The sequence below is a fragment of the Ascaphus truei genome, chromosome 4 (genome assembly GCF_040206685.1).
Source record: "Ascaphus truei isolate aAscTru1 chromosome 4, aAscTru1.hap1, whole genome shotgun sequence".
In the NCBI taxonomy this organism is placed as follows: domain Eukaryota; kingdom Metazoa; phylum Chordata; class Amphibia; order Anura; family Ascaphidae; genus Ascaphus; species Ascaphus truei.
Window position 1 is genome coordinate 353,237,483 of NC_134486.1, and position 22,608 is coordinate 353,260,090.

The 22,608-nt window shown below is 37.2% G+C and overlaps 1 protein-coding gene across 11 annotated transcripts in view; it reads right to left on the minus strand.

Annotated features, from left to right (window-relative positions):
- MYT1L (myelin transcription factor 1 like) overlaps positions 1–22,608 on the minus strand; it is a 573,498-nt gene that overhangs the window by 242,715 nt on the left and 308,175 nt on the right. For 10 of the 11 annotated variants that reach the window (XM_075598278.1, XM_075598276.1, XM_075598273.1 and 7 more), the window contains 3 exons: positions 17,714–17,768; positions 17,497–17,530; positions 17,121–17,183 (listed from right to left, as the gene is read on the minus strand). The exons of the other annotated variant lie outside the window; for it this stretch is intronic. In XM_075598278.1, the coding sequence (XP_075454393.1) occupies positions 17,121–17,183; positions 17,497–17,530; positions 17,714–17,768 (152 nt within the window). The remainder of the gene's footprint in view (positions 1–17,120; positions 17,184–17,496; positions 17,531–17,713; positions 17,769–22,608) is intronic. 11 annotated transcript variants of the gene reach the window in all.

A 22,608-nucleotide genomic window follows, 5' to 3' on the forward strand; every position in this document is an offset into this window, starting at 1 on the left:
TTGTGAAGTCAAATACAGAGAGACTGACAGTGTGTACAGAATAATTTCTGAATATCCCACAGTGCAACGTGTTGTACAGGAGCCATACATTAATTAGAGCATTCAGCAGACACTGCAATGTGTTACACTCATCCAAGTGAATCTTCATTTTTCACATGCAGAGCCTTCCTAATTAAAATCAGTTTTGCAATTAAATGTGGGAATTTGTATTCAATTTCAAGCGTCGTCTAAGGAGAAAAAAAATACATTTACTTATAGTGTATCTTATTTTGATGCAAATGTATATTCCATCAAAGTGAAACCTGCAAAAGAAAGGTATGCAGATTTCTCTCTTTTTTTTTTTTTTGTATTATACATAGTCTTCTCTGTTGCAAGTTGCAATGCTCCACTATCTCTCTGCCAGTACCTGGCCCTGTTCCAATGCTTTTAGTGAGTGCTATCTGTCAAGGCATGAATAATACAGCCCCTAGGCTGTCGGCTGAATCCAAATGAGGCATACATCAGGAAGAAAGCACTCGACTTTAGCTCCAGAACATGCTCCTGTGAAGACAGGCAATTATTCACCCACGGCTGCAGCCATGGCAATCAAACTGGTGGGTGAAAAGGTATATGAAATGGAAGGAAAAAAAATTGAATAAGGACTACAACACAACAAGCCAGATAAAATTCAATAATATCCTAATGAAGGGAGAGGAAGCCCTGTTTTACATATTTCATATATTTCTGCTAATAACCCCTTAACCGGTGTCAGTTGGCCTTTAATGCATTTCATCCTGATAGGTGGCTGAATCTTCCAGCAGTGAAGAGGTTAAAGTTTCATGCCAGAATGGTTTTTCTGTGAAGTCTTCGCATGGGGCACATTTAAAGTGCACCTGAATAGGAAAAGAATGGATAACCTGACAATATTGTTTTGCCAGAAAATATTAATATCAATCAGTGGACATGACTGGAGGATTTAAGACAAATGGTGATGAATATGTAATATATTCTGTGTAAAAAAACAGAAAGTATACCTGTGACGGTGAGGGAGTAACCAGGCTCACATTAAAGGTTTAAGCCTGTTTGGTTACCGCTGATCCACATGTCGGATTCGGGAGTGTCAGCTTTTGAGCCTAATACTGTTTAATGCATAACCTGTAAAATGCGTTAATAAAGATTTTTTGTGTTTTTACCTTTCCAGGGATGCCAGCGAGCAGGGATCGCTAGGGCACCGAGTTTCAAGGGGGGGGGGGGAGCGGGATTTGCGGTGCGGAGAAAGTGTTGTCAGAATGTGTCTAGGTAGTTGTGGTCCAGAGGTGCTGGATACCCCAAAAATATACCTGGAAATCATGCTTGATTCCCAGATACATATAGTCACATTGTCCCGGCAATATCTCCCCTTGAAAACGCTTGCGCGACTCACCGCTAGGGTTCCCTGCTTCAGTATAGCCCAGAAAGGTAAATGGGGCATAGGGATGCAAATGGTCTCTGTAACTAAGCCTAAGCCCCGGTCAAGCAGATTCAAGTCCTCTGGAGAGAAGGGAGCGGTGGCATCTGGAACTTCATGCCGATTTGAGTTCCATGACGTTTTGGGTTAGGTTCCGGTCAGGGTAAGCTTCTTATTTAGGAGCCCATGCGCCTAGGAAAGTCTAGTTTTGTACCCAGACCCCCAGTAAGAATGTATTTTTCTTATGTAGTTTGTGTATCATTGTGTGTATGCCTTTTCCTGAGAATACATTTACAATTTATTTCACTTACATGTTTTACTCAATGAATGATTCTGGTAAAAAGGTGTAAATGCCTGGTCTCCTGTGACAATACCTATATGAAAGCAATCTGAATTCAGAAAAACTACACATACTATAGGGCTTTGTTACATATCTGTGACAAATACCTAATTAATTGACTGCCTATGGTCTTGGGACAGATGAAAGGACCAGCCACACTCATTGGACAAAAACAAGTAATAATGAACCTCCACAAGACTTTTTAAGAGTGTATTACATTGTCTGTTAGATTTCTGGAAGCATAAACAAATAATAATCGCTACCCCATCATCCTTAATGTTTTTCTTTGCTCACAGACACACCTCTGGAGATGTATTATTATCACTATCACACATCACCATCTTAGAGCATACAATCCAACCCTATTTCTTTGGTTGACTCATAAAGCCAAAGTTATTGTTGATCAAAGTTCTTTCAATGTTCTAGTCCCTGTTCTGTGCTACTAATATGAAAAGGATCAATCTCAGAACTTCAGAAGCTTAGAAATGAATGGCATTATCATCTTAAAATTGTGCTCATGCCAAGTTGTGGGCATGTTCCATAGGATTTAGTGCAGAATATCAGAATTTATCCCACCATATGCTACTAAGAAGCAACAATGAAGCCTTGTTCTGTATTTCATATGTATAGTCTATGAAATATGACAAAAAAATGGAAATCTGTTGATTATTGGCTATTGTCAATGTTTAAATATAATTAATGCTACAGTATAAGTTCAGTTAATACATTCTGCAAAAAAGGACAACATGGAATCAGGTGTTTAGGTTTTTTTGGAGGAAAGAATCCACAGATCCAAATGAAAACAATACGATTTTGCAATCTGATCCAATTTTTCAAGCTGCAGAACTTGGGTAAAACTGGAACAAAAATATTGCACCAAGCTTATCAAAGGAGAAGAAAATCCCATTGGTTTTAAAATTTTACTTGGGCTTAGGGGGAGAGAGGGATATAAAAAAAACAAGAAAATTACCACAATACAGATGGGGGAGGATGAAATCAGAAAAATAGTTGCAGCAACACGGAGAAGAGAGGTACTGCAGTACCTTGTAGATCACCGGGAGGACTTCATGTAGCAGTGGCTGAAGATGATGTATATGTGTATATATAACCCAAGCCCAAAAGCTACTCAAGACCAACACCAGCCATAAAAAAGATTTTTTTTTTTTTAGACTTTTTGCTACCCGTTCATGTTATACACTACATTAATGCAAATCATGTACTGTCCATGACAATTGACAGGTATTTTCCTGTTGAAAAATAAGTATCCCAGAATTGAAAAAACAAAAAACATTTATCATGCTGCCTAACTACTACAACCTTTTGCTACCCAGTCATATTATATATCGATGAAAAAATGTTAGCAAGAACATTCACGAAATATTGTTGGATTTTTAAATTTTTAAAATGTGGACCTCAAAATGGTAAGAAAAGTGTTTTTTTTGTTTTTGTTCCTTCAAGAGCGCTTGGCGAAGGAGAGAGAAGGGAACAGCAACAGCTCATCAGACTCTTCTCTGCTGCACTTCAAAGCTCCATCCAATGTTCTCCATCTAGAAGACTGATACATGAGTTCAAAGCTTCAAACAAAACACCTAATCCTGATTAAATTCTACAAAATAAAGGGTATTCATCTGAAATGAATGTAACTTGTTCTGCATTTGTTGCATCTCATGCACTACTATGGTAGTATGTATTTAAGGTACTTATGCATTTGGGCACACAGGCAAATGGTCACCTCTCAACAGGTGAACAGGAATCACCCAACCCAAAGTTTTAAGCATTCTCAATTCAATAAGGAATTCAAGATCAAAAAGTTCACAGAAAAACTTCTGGCAAAAAAATCTTTTACTCTATAAATTAAATATGAAGCGGTACAGGATTAAACAAATTACCAACAATGAAAAAGAACTGGTACAGTTCTGACAGAGACAGGGTGGACACAACTCCATCCTCTACTGCCTATAATTTCCCCTCCCATTCAACCCTCCCTTGCTTATCTACGACAGATCAAACTACATTCCTCTTCTCTGATACCTATCCCTGTGATTAGCCATTAAGGCCAAAGTTTATTTGCCTTTAATTCCTGATCCAATAAAGTTTGTTTCCCATTCCCTCACAGAGTTAGATATAACACACCTATTTAACATACCTTCACCTTTGTGATGGCATTTCAAATGCAATTTCAAAACTATAACATCAGAACTCTCCACAGATCCTGCTAAGCAAACATAGGGGCTAGTAACAAGTCAGTTATGATATATTTAATTCATCCCACTAGAAATTACATTTGGCAATCCAAAATAATGGTCACCAAACATATTACAATCATTTAGTTAGTGTGCACTATTCCGGCAGGTTGGTAGTTAGGTTTGCAGTATCAGCTGTGATTTAGAATTGTTTAGTCTAGGAAACCCTACAAATCACGCTATAATGCAAGGGTAAAACAGGTGGAAGTCTAAAGGCCTATTTTTGGGGGGTCTTTATATATTAAAGCTTGACTAATTCTGCTCACATGATTTACTGTTCTAAGAAATTAGCAAGACTTATCTACACTTCCAAATTTAATTTATTCAGAGATAAGCATTGTGCATTTCTCCAAATGTACCTGTAATCAGCAATTTGGGGGTTTGGTCTGTGTCTGGGTTGACATGCCAAAGGGTATGTATGGATTTCAGAGTAAATTTCAACTTGTATATCTCAAATATATATAGAGGTAAAATAAATGTTATAGGATTTTATTAATTAAATATGGCTGGAGAACACCAATTTAGTTTACACGTAGAAAGGATAAGCGTCTTTTTCACATACCAATCCTTTCTGTTTCATCATCAGGAACATATGATTTTCCATTTTATGTCATCAGGCATGTTTATGCATCCATTCTACTTCATCATAGATTCTCAGCCAATCTCTAGTTAGCACATGCTGTAGCCTCGCCAACACAGACTGCTCCCTAAGCACATGAAAGACAACAGTAAAACAACATAAAAACCGCCATGAGAAACCAACAGCATCATGGGAAACAATGCAAAATATGAAATGCATATCTTCCTTTAATGAAATATATGTTTTAGTATTTGGTTATATTTACGAGGAGTTCATGAATCCCTCACCCATTCATTTCCCTATTTGCAAACCATGTGACTGCGTAATGCTAATGCCTATTTGCAAGTAATCAATCAACGGAGTAATCTTACCTTCTAAGATATTGCATCTAATTCATTCAAATAGACAGTTTTGATTCACTAGATTACTATAACACCTTCAGCATGTGATATTAGTTATGGTTGTAGCTTTCAGATGTTTACATAGGGGTATTAAATTATATATATATTTTTTAAAGTACAGTGATTGTGAACGTATGTTCCACACACATATGTTCTGAGTTAGGAAATGATGTTATGCATCTTTGATGCAAATTAAAAAGGCATAGTAAAATATGTCTGAAATAATGGGGAAAGTGGCAGGAAAATGTCCTTATAAAAACATTTTTAAAGGTTTAGTTAATGATTAGACTGTATTGGTAGCACAACTCTTGGAGCAATTATTCCTTGAACAATTTAATTCACAGGATTTATCTAATTTCGTTGCATACTGCTATTTGTAAAAAGCTATCATGTATTGGCTATTTATAAACATGTTGGCTGTTGTTTCACAGAACTTTGGGAATTTTCTGCTCCAATAATTACTCTATAATAAGTATTCATGGAATCCTTGGGAGGTTAATACTCATGATCAATGTTTTTTTTGGAAGATTACTGGAAACATAACGGATAAAGAAAAAAATGACAGACGATACGGTAACCTAAAATCCACAATAAAGAGCAGTATAATACCAGTGAAAACTGGGGAAGTAAATAATGAGTTTTTCCTATTCAATAACCCATAAATAATGCAGGACTGGTAGCATATCAACACACTGAGAACATTTGGGTCAGGCAGATGCTAAGACCTTAAGAGAATTAAGTAATCTTACTAATGAGACTAAATACCGATAAAACCATCTGATTGGCTAACGATGGTAACCTTGCTAATAATGACTCCTCTGACAATGTGCCCATGGTATATTTAGTTGAATTAGCAGTCTGGTGGAATTAATTAATACAATTTGCTACACTAAATAACTACTGTCTGAACAGAAAACAACACAGTTTTGTCTTTCCCAGATTATCGAAGCATGTAGGACATGCCACAAAATGTTTTTTGTTCCATTTCAAAGAGTTTATCCTTATCAGGTGTGGCTCAACCAATCTGTTCAGCTCTTTAAATACAGGTGTTCTGTGTATCAAATGAATATAATTCTCCATCAATATATCTTGGTACTGTACTATTTTGAGATTTAGAGTGAGTTAATAGGAGGAGTTAGGATTAACATGATGCACATATTATTTTATTTTATAGGTGAATATTTTAATAAGTATGAAAATCTGAGCATCATTGTTTTTCTATCGTATGTGCACCAACGAATCTGCCAGATCTGAAGTTAAATAAATCTGTTACGTCCTCAGGGTTTGGAATCCAGGGCACCAGCAGCCGGAGGCAGTAGCCCAGCATGGTGAATTATTCAGCAGCTGGTTAGCTCCCTTGTTCTAGGTTATTACTTTCCTACTTGACTATATGCTTGGCTTTCTCTTCTAGCCCCAAATGGACAACTGATGAACTGTAATGTTAGTTTAATTCCTGGTCACAGACAGCCATTTTTCCATGCTTGTACAACAGGTTCATCCTTTTGGTAACAGCTTCAAGCTTCAACCCGATCGTTTGATTAACTCAGCCTTGCCCTCCTGAATTTCAGTCTTCTGACCTGGTTATGAAGTTCACTTGCCTATCAGACTACATCTTTGCCCAACCGACCTGATTACAGCCATAAGACCTCCTGGTTCTGATCTCTAGCTCTTGCCTTACAGTTCCAATGTTTGTGTCAGGGTAAGAGGCTAGCACAATATTGTGAATCTATGTTCAGGTCAAACTGTGAGAAATCAGAGCACAGAATCATACAGACCTTGTGGCTGATTGAGAAATATGTGTAGCCCTGGGTAGTTTTGGGGCTATAGGTCTGTTTTCCTCCTGGCATGATACCTGGTAAGGGCAGGTTAGCCAGGATAGATCATGGGTTTTCCCCACACCTGCTGTGCAGTGAGTCAGTGAAGGTAGTGTCATCAGGCTCTGTGTCCAATTAGAGACACAGGGGTGGTGCCTACTGGAGCTTACTTAATGTACGGTAACTTCCTATTTAGTCAGTTGGTCTCTACCTTGATAGAGACAGAGTACCCGTACTAAGCTGCCAGGGCTCTGGTAGGTTTGAGGCCCTCTCTCCGGAGAGCGTGGGTAGACCCATACCTCCTATCCTACCAGGGGATAGGGGAAAAGCTAGAACCACTCTTGGTGCCCTTGGCTGGAAGTGAGTTCAGGGACATCCTGAGGGGGAAGACCTGGTGAGAACTGCTGCTGAATAGTGAAGACCAAATAAAGATCTGCTGCATTTTACCTATACCTTCCTGGCCTGAGACTGAAGTATATTGGGAGGAAGGGGGAGAGTTCTTTTGTAGAGTCTTCACCCCGTACAGCTGGGGGCTGCATACGATAGAGGCACTGCACCTGTGAGTTGAATTTGGGCAAGACCCCAGAAGCCTGTCCTGTTATTCCCCTTTATCACCATGCGGGAGACTCAGGACTCCCTGTTACCAGCAGGTATGCACCACACTGGCAGATGTAACCAGAGTAGTAATTTCCTTAGGAGACCCTATGTGTGATTGGGTGGGGGAAACAGGGTTACATATGAAAAAACTTTTTAGCCTATTAGAAAATGTTTAAAAGAGTATGTAATGTCCAAGTCTCCAAATCTTGTAAAAGTATCAGCCTTAAAGAAGCAGTCCCGCAGCACTATAAAAAAATAAAAAAAGTTTTTGTTTTAATATATGCCACCTATGATTACTATTATTGAAAACTAATTACCTAAGTTGCCAATCGATTAGTTCTCCCGTGTTCGATCAGCAAAGATCCTGCTTCCCAGGGTTCACTAAATGGCTGCCTTTCAGTTTCAATTAATCCATCAATCAGTGTAACTCAGAAGTTAAAATGTATCCTGATATTACAACGGTAACATTATCTATTGTTACAGTTTGCAGTTCAAACTGCTGGGAACATTGGCAACAAATGATCTCAAACAGGAAAGTATTACAAAGATCTTCCTCTGCTGGGGAGGTGGGCTAAAACCTGCTGCACAAATAAAAGGATGCTCAGTATATTAAAACTGATTTAAAAATTGCATTGAATTGAATTTAAAAAAATGTAGTAAGTATTATCTAATTCTAAAGAACTGATTTGTTTAAAAAAACACAGATGCATGGATTGCTCCTTTAATGATCCAAGCTACTCCTATTCTTAACACACATACAGTAATTATACATGAAATACATGGTGCAGAAATTCTGAAGACTGTTTATTTACTGCAGTTGTCCATGAGAATAGAATACGAAAACAACATTCTGTAAATGCTTAAATACCCCCAAATTATTCTGAACCATGAAATAGTGCTGCCCTATGTTTTACTAGTCTTCTGTTAAGGTATTTGAAAGTGCATATAAACAGTCACATTCTCAATAAATGAGAAAACGGTTGTTGAGTTGCCACGAATTCTGAGATATTTAGCAGATGTATACAGAGGTAGTAAGACTTACTGTCTTCAGTGCCGCTGCTACGTGTGGCCGCAAGACCTCAGTGGTCACGTCACTGACGGATTATCGCTGTGGGGGTTCCAATTCAGAAGCATGGACCCCCCTGCAGCTCGATCAGATCAGACCCTGTCCCAGCACTGCAGGCTTTCGCTTTTTTGTCCATGGCGCCGAGGACAGTAAGTCCTGCTACAGTACATCCGTCATCATCTTAAATGTGTTTCTTAGCACAGAGACTGTGGTGACTGCATAGAAAATGTCACAACAGAAGTCCTTTCTTGCTGCATAACACTACAGTGCCTCTTAAGATTAGGAAATAACTATCTGTGCACCATCACTGTGAGAACAATGTGTGCCCACTAACCATTTGTGGTCAGTGCCACAACCCTATTGTTATATGCTTGTTTTTAGGAGTACACACATTCATATTCATCTAGGAGTACACACATTCATATTCATCTAGGAGTACATACATTCATATTCATCTAGGAGTACACACATTCATATTCATATAGGAGAACACACATTCATATTCATATAGGAGTACACACATTCATATTCATATAGGAGTACACACATTCATATTCATATAGGAGAACACACATTCATATTCATATAGGAGTACACACATTCATATTCATATAGGAGTACACACGTTCATATTCATATAGGAGTACACACGTTCATATTCATATAGGAGTACACACGTTCATATTCATATAGGAGTACACACATTCATATTCATATAGGAGTACACACGTGCATATTCATATAGGAGTACACACATTCATATTCATATAGGAGTACACACATTCATATTCATATAGGAGTACACACATTCATATTCATCTAGGAGAACAAACATTTATATTCATCTAGGAGTACACACATTGATATTCATCTAGGAGTACACACATTCATATTCATCTAGGAGTACACACATTCATATTCATATAGGAGTACACACATTCATATTCATATAGGAGTACACACATTCATATTCATATAGGAGTACATACATTCATATTCATATAGGAGTACACACATTCATATTCATCTAGGAGTACATACATTCATATTCATATAGGAGTACATACATTCATATTCATCTAGGAGTACACACATTCATATTCATATAGGAGAACACACATTCATATTCATATAGGAGTACACACATTCATATTCATATAGGAGTACACACATTCATATTCATATAGGAGAACACACATTCATATTCATATAGGAGTACACACATTCATATTCATATAGGAGTACACACGTTCATATTCATATAGGAGTACACACGTTCATATTCATATAGGAGTACACACGTTCATATTCATATAGGAGTACATACATTCATATTCATCTAGGAGTACACACATTCATATTCATATAGGAGTACACACATTCATATTCATATAGGAGTACACACATTCATATTCATATAGGAGTACATACATTCATATTCATATAGGAGTACACACATTCATATTCATCTAGGAGTACATACATTCATATTCATATAGGAGTACATACATTCATATTCATCTAGGAGTACACACATTCATATTCATATAGGAGAACACACATTCATATTCATATAGGAGTACACACATTCATATTCATATAGGAGTACACACATTCATATTCATATAGGAGAACACACATTCATATTCATATAGGAGTACACACATTCATATTCATATAGGAGTACACACGTTCATATTCATATAGGAGTACACACGTTCATATTCATATAGGAGTACACACGTTCATATTCATATAGGAGTACACACATTCATATTCATATAGGAGTACACACGTGCATATTCATATAGGAGAACACACATTCATATTCATATAGGAGTACACACATTCATATTCATATAGGAGTACACACGTTCATATTCATATAGGAGTACACACGTTCATATTCATATAGGAGTACACACGTTCATATTCATATAGGAGTACACACATTCATATTCATATAGGAGTACACACATTCATATTCATATAGGAGAACACACATTCATATTCATATAGGAGTACACACATTCATATTCATATAGGAGTACACACGTTCATATTCATATAGGAGTACACACGTTCATATTCATATAGGAGTACACACGTTCATATTCATATAGGAGTACACACATTCATATTCATATAGGAGTACACACGTGCATATTCATATAGGAGTACACACATTCATATTCATATAGGAGTACACACATTCATATTCATATAGGAGTACACACATTCATATTCATCTAGGAGAACAAACATTTATATTCATCTAGGAGTACACACATTGATATTCATCTAGGAGTACACACATTCATATTCATCTAGGAGTACACACATTCATATTCATATAGGAGTACACACATTCATATTCATATAGGAGTACACACATTCATATAGGAGTACACATATTCCTATAGGAGTACACACATTCATATTGACAACAGGCAAGTATTTGACTTTCACTGCTCATTAAAAAATGTGCAAAGTCGTCAACATTTCCAAATTTTCCCCAAATAGTAAGAACTTGAAATTCTGGTGGGTAAGGTACATTTTCAGCAAATTTGTTTGAAATTCTTCATAGCAAATATTATAAATCGGGCCCCGATAATAAATATGAATAGATCATTAGCCTTGGCGTTTGAGTTTGGCCTTGATAGTGTGAATGATACTGACAGCACAAGTGATAAAGATGAGTCTGATTGTTGATCCAAGTGATGATTGACATTCTGATGGCTGACTATTCTCACCCCCTTTGAACAATTGCCGGCCCAGAAAACCTCTTATATACATTCTTGAAGGTCAGAAGTAGGACAAGGAAAATGTCTTATGCCTAAAGCCCAAGCATCATTTAGTACTACAGTGGAAAGGATACTGAACACAACATTCACAAAACTACCCCTAAGGGTGCTCAACGGCACTAGGGCAGTGTACCAATAGAAAACAATATGGCCTATCACCACTTGTTACAGTGTGCATGGAGAGAACAATAAAATTCCATAGGACTGCAAACAGGGAATGGATGCTCAACCAGCTCTATACGTGTATATGTTTTATTCAAATTTTGTAGAAATCGCGAACATTCACTACAAAATGACGAAACCTTTAAAGTCAAATAGTGGAAAAAAACTTTTGCAAGACTTTCATGAATATCCATATTTCCTGGAGCAAATGCGAAAATGCTTTGTGAATTGAAATGAAACATTCGCACATGTCTAGAAACGGTATTCCTAAATGGCAGTCTTTACTGTACCCCTCTACATGGTCAGATACTAAAAATGTTTGATGAAAAACTGGGAAAGATACATCTGCCCCTTATAAGTCCATTGAATGCATGCAATGTACAACTCACTAGTTTTTAAACTAAAACGTCCCTAGTTTAATAAGGATATTGAAAACAGGTAGAATAGGGATGCTTTTGCTTTTCTATGTAGTCATTGTCCTCTTGGACCGAGTCTGTGTCACATTCCTTTCTAGGCGTTAAAAAACTAAATTAGAAATACTGTAAATCTAGTATATTAAATTTGCAATTACATGTTTGATAAAATCCTACAGTATGTTTACTATAGCATACACATCATTGACAAGCTCTGACACAAATATTTGCTAACTGCAAAGATGACAAGTACATTAAATTGATCAATTATAATCTCACATCACACTATATATATATATATATATATATATATATATATATATATATATATATATATATATATATAAATAAAAACAAACAAACAAAATATATATATATATATATATATATATATATATATATATATACAGTATATATAGATATATATTTTTTGTTTGTTTGTTTGTTTTTATTTTGTTTTTAAAAAGCTGACTGGAAATAACTTATTGTTTGTAAATTTTCAGTAATGCTAGTTTTGCTCAGATTATACTGATCCCACTAGACCTGCTGCTGTTTTCCCCTTTCCTTACTTCCCTAAATTTAAATAACATCTGTTGGATCATTGCACCAGTTCACTGTGCACCGCGTGACATTATGCTTGTACCAGTAAATAAACTGTGGCTGGGTGCTTTGAAATGTACTGTACAGCTAGCACTAGATATTGAGAGCAGACATACTGTATCTGGATGGTTGACAGCAGTCAGGATGGTACTTATAGCTGTACTGGTAGGAAGTGCTTTCTACTTTTATGGTTTGACTTGATAATATCGTTTTTCTTGCCTTACAGTATGTGCAGTATGACCTTAGTTAAGCTAGGTGTCCAACTCAAACATAGCTTGCTGTCCGCATTAAATTGCTGAATGAGACTAAAGACTCCATCTTTACTGCAGCTCTATTGAGTACTATGGCCTGAAGTTCTACTTCCTATAACTCCCCATTCCATTCTCTGATAGTCTACACAAGGCCTACTGTATGACCCTATTTGCTGTGCTACAAGAAAGTCACTTTTTGGAAGCCAGTGACCTTGGGATCATGGTACCATAAGGATCAGGAAGTTTACTATAACCAATATGATCCTTGTCATAAACATGGCAAAGGATCTCTTTACTGCAACAGAAGTTTCTTTTTCACCAGTTACATCTGCAGAAGGTTGTCTGAAGTGTTGCTATGAGCACTGTCTCTGAAGTTGAGGGGGAAGGAAGAAGCAGCTTCACCACCACTGCATGAGTCAGTTTTTCCTATGCCTTGTTATTTCTCATCTTTCTCGCCCCCTCTTTGTACTTTCTCTATTTCTCCCTCCTTTTTCTCTCTCAATCATCCTCTGACTTGCCCCATCTCTCACTCTCACCTCATTCACTCTTTCCCTTTCCCATGCACTTCTCTTTCGTTTGTTGCTTCCTTCCTTAGCTCCAAACTATCGTTATTTAAAGTGATTAAGAAGCCCCTGAACCATAGTTCGAATGGGTAGTAAAGGCAGAGTCAGACTGCCTAGGGATTTGTCACTATTTTGACAATTTCTTCCTTGTTGGCCCGGCAGCATCCAAGGTGTGCTGGAATCTGTAAGCTTGTTTTTAGGCGGTAGAGAACGGGATTGTCCCATTGGCTAGGGAAAATACAGTGGGTCCTACCAATATGCTTAGTTTCCTGGGAATTGAAATAGACATTGTCAACAGGCAGTTTTGGCTACCGGCAGATAAGCTAGTTGGTGTGTTGGAATGTAGTGTTAAGAGCTAGGCATGTTCCTGGGTCCAGTAATATCATTTTGGATGCCCTGGCCCATTTTTAGTTTACCCTTTTCAGATTCCTGGCACCTCAGCCGGAGGCTCAGGCCACTCTTGCCCAGTAATCTTTGGAATATTAGGATGGTCAAGTCTGGGAGTTGGTGAGATGGTCCTTGGCATGTGGGCCTTATGTGGTTGAGCTTGGGTCGAATGGGGGGAATTTTGCTTGGAGTTGACCCGCTATAATCTGACAGTGACCGGGTGGAAGTGATATTGTAATTCCTAATTTGGAAAAAGTATTTAGGTTACTCCTGTAGTTCTGTGGAGCAGTGTTTAGCTGGCATATTGTTTTTTTCTAAGTTATGGGGCATCCAGGAGGTGGCAAAATATATTGTGGTCGAAGAGGGTTAAGACAGGTTGGAGGAAGGAATAAGAAGCAGGGGAGTTGAGGAGGCTGGTGACCTCTAAGTTTCTGTCCAGATCATGAGAAGATATTCTTCTGGGGGTTCGAAGAGAAGTTGATCAGGGCAGCCTTTACGTTGACCTTTTTGGGGGCACTTAGGATTGGGGAGGTGGTGAGTGTTGTGAATTATTGGCCAGCAAGTTTGTTAATGGAGGTGTAAGGGCAGTCTTTGCGGTTACTGATTCACTGATGTAAGATGGATCAGAGGGACCGGGGAAGTCTGGATGGGTCAAGTATATACAGTGATTTTGTTGTTCTTTGGGTGGGGAAAATGGGTCACATTTGGTACGTAGTTTTTCTTCCAGTAGTCCTTACGAGAACCATAGTCATGGCAAAGAGTTGTTACATTTCTTATGATTTTCTCCAAAACTGTTTGAAAAGCATTGTTCTTTAAAGTGGGGTATTAAGTGAACACTAAATTATCAATTACAGTATGTGTAGGGAATTACTATACATTGTTTTTGCTTCTATAGTTACATACAGGTATTACAGTTATGGGTCCATAACGTCCAAACTGTTAAATATATTTACCAGTTCATCCCTAGTTTTCAAACAATTATTTCCAGTACATTATTACCATTATCAAACAATGCAACCCATCTACTAAGCACCACAAATGGCCTTTGCAGTGCAACATTGATACACAAAATTCTTATTTTAAATTAAATAATGAATCTGAAAGATTTCAATTTGGGCCAAAATGCATTATTATTATTTTTTGATACACAAAAATAGACAGCTCGAGTATATACATATGAAAAAAATTACGTTTCAAGTCTGTCAAAATCGTTCGCCAAGTCCAACTTGGTGAAAACACTAAAAAAGTCTGTTAATACGTTTAGTGCAGAATTACGTTGCTTTGTATCTACAAAAAATGTATTTGACGCAGCACAGATGTTTCAATATTTACAGAAGGTTAACAAAATGTATGATTTTCTCAGTATGATTAATAAAAAAAAATGGCACTAATAATTTATATTTATTAACACATAGGTAGTGGGTGGTCCCGTGGGGTCCGACGGCGGAGCACTGCGGCTGTGGAAACGCGTCAGAGTGTTTACCTGTACTCCTGATGACCACCAAATAAAGCCGTTTTTAACTGGAACTGGTGTGCAGCCCCCATTTTCCACAGCCGCAGTGCTCCGCCGTCGGACCCCACGGGACCACCCACTACCTATCCAAGCTACTGGCGTGATGCACGCACACTTCTGAGTCAGAGCAGCTGTTCTACTGAGACTCCATCACAGATCGATTGATCTATAGGTATGTACTTTGGTTTACTGGGGATTTAGACAGTGCCTTTATGGTATATATAGAGTTCTGTGTCACTCCTCCAGTTGTACCTGTACACCTATCTGCATTATATTATATTGAGCCTCATACAGCTTATTATATGCTCTAATGATCAGATGTATTGTGATTGAAGCTTCAATCAATATATTTCCACATACAGCTGAGCCCTGAGGACTGGGATCATATCCCACACACACAACAAACGTTTATTAACACATAGTTATGATTTAAAATCTATCAATCAGGTATTTAACATGAAACAAAGCGTCAAACTAAATTTCAAACAACAACGGGCGTGTCATGGTTACACAAGATGCACATTCCATGAAGGTTTGTACTACTTGTTAGCGCTACAATATTGATGCCCAACAAATAAAAATATGATCTTAGTACATAGGCCCTTGTGCAGTAAGAATTAATATCATACAAGCAACATATCATACAAGAGAAGTAATAACTATGGACAATGTCCATCAAACACAGTTGTTAACCATCAGTGCAATAACTCTGTTTATAAAGCTAAAATAATTATTAGGTTTAAATAACTAAAACATTTCCCCTTTTTAAAGGTTTTCCTCACTGGTAGGGTTTGAGGAGTCATGTTAGGAGTTTAAAGTTTATAATTAAAACATCTCAATGCATCATCATTACATACCTGTCCTAGAATATGACCGTAGGATATTAACTCATAAGTGAACGCCATGTTCTTGAAAGCCTGTCTTTCTATTTTATCTCTAAACTGCACTAAGGGCCTCATGCAGAGAGCAGCACTATTTGCAATCTCGACATTTTCCGGAGAAAATCGCGCTAAAAACAGCTGAAAATGGCGAGGTAGGAAAAAAGCGCCATTTTTTTTTCTATTTGAAAATCTCGCCGCGCGGCTGGCGAGAAACTACATCTCGCCAGTCTGAAAAATATCCGAATTCAGAAAGGCGCGCTCGCCATCTAGCGGCTGTTTTTGGCGCGATTTTCTCCAATTTTCTCCGCCAACTAAAGTTGGCAAGAAGCAGAAGCTCGCCGGCTATAGGGAAACAAAAAAAAAATGCGCGATTTTTTTTTTCCCTTTCAGCTGCGCGCATCTCCTCATTTACAATTCTCCACATGCAGTAATGCTAAAAATAGCGGATTTCGCCCATTTCTGCATATGAAGAATAAAACTCTCCATTAAACCTACTTTTTATTCCCCTCTCCAATTTTAAAAAGCGCTGCTCTCTGCATAGGCCCCTTAGTGTCTTACAGAACGTTACAACGCCACCGATCATAAGGCCACATTCTAGGTTGATATTACCTTTGCAAAACAATAGCATTATAAAAGGAACCATTAAAAAATGGTATCCGTATATAACAAAAAAATGTCAATAGTCACTGTGTTACTATATATATATATATATATATATATATATATATATATATATATATATATATATATATATATACGTATATGTATATGTATGTATATGTTTATGTATATATATATAGTAACACAGTGACTATTGCCTTTTTTTGTTATATTCATACATACATATATATATATATATATATATATATATATATATATATATATATATATATATATGTATAATAATAGTAATAATATTTATGTATATATATATATATATTATTATAATTATTCACAGAAATATTCCTTAAATAATGAATGCATTTAAAGTATTTGCATCCTTGAAAATGGGTCACTAACATAGTTAAACAAGTACATTGTCAAACATCCAGTATGCAAAAATGTAGGTGTATAATTACCTTCTATGTCTTGCATATTTACCACTAACGTGACCACTCCCATCACAACCAGGAGTAGGACAGCTGCAAAAAGGATATAATACATTATAAGAGGAACTGGTATGATGCCTGGAGATTACACTAAAATCAGGCAGACACGTTCAAGAAATGGAGGGCAAAATAAAAACCGGAAAGAGAGAAGTTCAAATAATTGAAGAGGAAAAAAAAAAAGGCGATGCCAAGTCTATTTTATTAGCAGGTCTCCGGAGAATTAATTTCATCAATATAGTGGGGCATGAGCAAACCACAGATGAACTTGAAAGTGCATTATACCCATTAAAAAGCATGAATTTTCTAAATTGCTAATGGGGATACATTTTACACTCAGAGCACTAACCTGAACAGCTCTTGTATGGCTGGTTCCACGGGAACTGCAGAGAGATGGAAAATATATAAAAATGTATCATCTGTAATAAGTACCCCTCTGCTATAGAAAATTACCCAAAAGGTTATGTAAAAGCAAGGGTCAGAATGAATTGTGAGAAGAGATTCTGCAGGATGAAGGTCATTGCTGAGTGGGGGCCTTGAGTGATTTAGTGAAGCAAGAAACGTACCTCGAACACCTTTGGAGCGTGTGCGATGGCGCTTCTCGTCTGCATCAACCTCCATCTGGGAATAGATTAGCAGGCAGTGAATGTTCGCATCCTGCATGCACAGACTATCAATGCACTGTCTGGTGGTACAGACTCTCACACCATCTTTTAATTCTACTTTACTTTCTAAAGGCAGTTTTCTTCACATAACAAATGTAATACTTACGCTAAATCCAAATTCATTCTTTGGATTTTCAATATAAATATTTTTTAATTTACAATATTTGACAGCATTGGATTAAAGAAATCATGTTACATGATATGCATTTTTAACCAGCCATGTTTAGATTTTCTGGCATTTTATAACGTGTTGTCATATAGTCCATAGGTTTGTTACAAAAGAATGTCGAATATAATGTCCACATTTAACGTAGTTTAGTAGACTAGGAAAAAAAAAAGAAAGGAAGGGAAAAAAAGAAAGGATAGACCTATTCTGTCTACTTAGCTACAACATACAGTATGACTATGTATTGTTCTTTACACATTTACAGATATGTCCAATCTTATAAGACAAGTGACTATGACTTCACATTCTCCAGACGCATCTGTAATTATTGAGGAGCCCAATCCAAGTTACTCTGCAATTCCCCCTATTGTTTGGTTTTCTTAACCCACCCATTTATATTTTTATATAGAATGGGAACCGGGGGGTTTCCCTGAGCTGAGCCACGCTATTATCAGGTTGAAGGACATGGTTTAAATCTCCCCCCAGGGTAAACAGAATGGCTGCTAAATCTAATACCATTAGGAAGCCGCAATAAGAAGAACGGTTGTGGCTTCCTATAGGACAGTCATTTAAATCCTCTTTAAAAACAGGAAATAATACCGCTAACCTCACAGGCAAGAAGAGATGGACAAACCTGTCGGAATCCGATTCGCGGATTTTCCTGGGGTTTTCAGACCAAATCCTTTTTGCACGCGGAAATCCAAAGATGGGTTTCAGCCCCTTTATCCAGCACATAGTATTTAAAATCCCTTCATGGGGCACGGATTCTCTAATGTCTCTGTAAAGACATTAGTATATCTCCCATGGTACCTCAGTTATGTTCATTTTTCAGCAAAGCCATCTAATTTATTACATATACTGTATACAGTACATCTGGAGATATTAGGTTAGTTACTCCTCCTCCTCGCAAAAACCCTATTTCCAGCTATGGAGGGAAATCGCACCTTCAGGTCATTTCGCTTGTAGAGGACGTACAAAATCAGGCGGTTTGACACTTTTTATACAGGCGGTTTAAAATGCGATTTTCGATAGCGAATGCTGTTTTGTCACACATTTTATACCGTGAGTTCCCGAACATGGTAAAAGGTGCACTTTGGCAATGACAAATTCAAAGCGACTTTGTTTCAATAAATGTTTCATTTTTGAAACACTGGTTCTTGGCTTTTGTGTGGTTATACAAAGTTTTTCATGATGTAAGATAAAGAAAGAAGCACAAACTCATTGCGGTCTATGAGCGATTTTCCTCAACGTCTAAGGCTTATGACATTCCCTGTACCTCATACAGGCAGGTATGGCAGGGACCCTATGAGAAAATGTGCAGGGAACGTCATACTATTTTTGCTTGGTTTTTTTATCTAGGGGGAGATCGTGTTCAACGCTCCACTTTCCTGCATGTCACTGGGGGCCAGTGCAGTGAAAGGGTTAAACTGCGTTAATGCAGATTGGAGCACTATTGCAGTTTAATGAATCAGTTTAATATACTACCGCCTATGTATCAAGGCAAACCTGGGGCAATTATGGAGAAAATAAATATCACTTGATGTATGCCAATACTATGTCTATTGCTTTGAATGGCATTTTTTTGCCCTAGCGGTGAACCACTTCTGCCTTTATACAGTGAATACTGGTGTGTTTGTTAGTTTTTATTTTTGTACCTTTTTTAACTTAATCATATATTTACAAACACGTGTGTCCTATGTGTGCCATGGATGTGATATGATACTTAAAACTAAAATATATGTGGTTAGACAATTCCTTTTTGATAAATACTTTTAGCACTTACTAGATATGAGAAGGAGCTGCTTAATGATATGCCCTGCAGCACATGAGGTGTTAATAAAGTGATAATGATTGCAAGCAATGTCCTGTCTTATTTATAGCTCACTATCTTTACCAGTCCTCTGATCATATAACATGCACTAAAGCCTTATACACTACACACATTCATACATGCACACCACAGATTTCCTGAGCACGCAACATGGCTCCGTTTGTTGATCATTTATTTACTGGAGTGGGTATTATATATAATCATTTGCCACAAAGAAGTAAAAATGTAAAGCACACGACGTTCACAAGCACCACATCATGCCACATAAAACCAAGGGCAGCATATACAATAATGATTATATACAGTATATTGTCAAGAATCGAATAAACGAGAATAGGACGTTGGACTACACCAGGGGTGGCTACCTCCAGTCCTCAAGGGCCATCAACAGGACAGGTTTTCAGGATATCCCTGCATCGGCATAGGTAGATTAATCAGAATCTGAGCCACTGATTTAGCCACCTGTGCTGAAGCAGGGATATCCTGGAAACCTGACCTGTTGCATGAACTGCATGCAAACGTCTCGCCACAAGACACAAAGCCAAACCTGAGCGCTCTCAACTTCCCCTTCTTATGTAATAATCATATATACACAGAATATGGGGACAAGAGAAATAATTACAATCTGATAAAAAATATTTGATAAATAAAAGTGTATTGGTATACCCAAGAGCAATTTAGTTGGTATAACAAAAACAAAATCACACTTCAGACAAGAAAACCACAACAGTTATCAAAATCTATTATACCCCTAGAGGTACAGTAGGAATATCAACCTACACAATAATACATACTAATCAGAAAAACAAAAACATACCCATAAGGTACATAAACCACTTAAACTAAATACATAAGTAACACAAACAAATCAGTATTCAGTGGCCCATAGTAGTGCCCATATTCTAGATCTTCCCGGTCTAATGATAATACGTGAATCAAATCCCTCCAGTTACTGATGTAGCAGATGTTAACGTGAAAGAACACTGACCCCTCCCCCCAACCCCCCCCCCCCCACATGTCCTTTAATATAATGCAAGCTTTAATATTGATTTCAATAGTGCATGTTTCAACATGGCATTAAATATCACGTTAGTGTTACTGATACATCTCACGTTAAAAGGGGGGCAATAAAGTCTGCTACATCTGTATCTGTTTTCATTCCTGTTTGTGCCACGTCCGAATGAGGTAGTGATACTGTACCACTTATTTTGCCATCATTGGTAAGTTCTCACATACAACTGGATTCACTAACATCCCATACAGGTTATCACACCTCTGTTGACTGGAATGGCAATTAACAAGGGATCACAGTGTGATAACCTCTATCGGGGGTTAGTGAACCTTCTCCATAGAGGACTATATCCATTTCTAAGGACTAAATAATAAAGTTATAAGCAGGATATAACTTTTTCAAAGAAAGACAACTAAATTGTTGACCTCCTTCCCTACTGTTAAAATGTATGTTAATCTTGGTTATCTTACTGTTTCCATCCTCCAACCCCATTTTACTGCCCTAAGGAATATGTTGGCGCATTATAAATAAATTAAAATAATAATGTTTTTACTAGTTTTTTTACCCCTAGAAAATAGTCACAACAATAAAAATAGTAATACTTCATAAATTACAAAAAAGGGAAATAAAAACCATCAATCAGTATAGATAATTAGCGATTATTGTGGTTTCCTTTGATAAATTGCAGTACCTAAGTGTCATGAGAAAACTCCTTGTACAGTACATAGGGGTTTCTGTAGTAAGTTCACAATTAGAAGCATAAAACAGAACACGACCAAGCACACAAAATACAACATATATCTATGTGTATAAAGAGAACAAAAACAGTATACAAAGCAATACTCCATAAGTGGCGCCTACAATTGGAGAATCGAGTCTCTCGATGCTCAGTGCAACAATCATAAAAACTATCTACGAGCTGGGCACTCAAAAACAAGTAATATTTATTAGAACCAGGTTATAAACATAATACAGATGTTTCGGTCCAGAGATAGACCTTCATCAGGGCTAACATTATAATAAAAATACAGTTATGATTTATAAACGTCCTAATGAATCGATATCCCAGTGGCCCTGGACACATGGGATGCTACAAAGGACAGCGACGGGAAAATATTGCAGTTTAACAGTGTGTAGTCTCCTACCGGCAAGAGACCAAGATCAGTAAATAAGCCACTATACAACACTACAGAAGCAGAAATGGACCAAAGTGATCATTTAGTGCATATTTCTCGGTGCCTTGATATGTTGTAGTGATCCCAAATCCCCTTAGTTTTGGTCAGTGCCTTTACTGTACAATAATAATAAAAAAAGAACAGAATAAAAGAACACAAAATATAAACTATAGAATGGTAACTAGGTATGGAAGATAAAATGGCAACTTTGAAATATCTTAAGTGTTTTAGTAGATGCACACTTAATCAAGCAATCTCTAAAGATGGAGATAGAAAGACTCAAGAAGAAAATTCTTCAATATATTCCATACCCTATTTGTGATGAAGAATTATTGGACAGAGATGGCACTGGAAATGCAACAGAGGAAACAAAAAATCATTGAGATGGTCACCAGGCACACATACTGGAACAAAGCTACAAATCAAATGGTGTCTAAGGTATTAATGATAGTTGGAAACGTGTGTTCTATGTGATACAAATCATCCTGACATTTTCCATATTTCATCCAATTGAAAGTCACTCTGCTTTTTCTAAATTCTAGAATAAATCATTTGCATGCGTTCGTGACCTTTTACTCATGCACGTGCTCAACTATACTACAATGTTGAAGA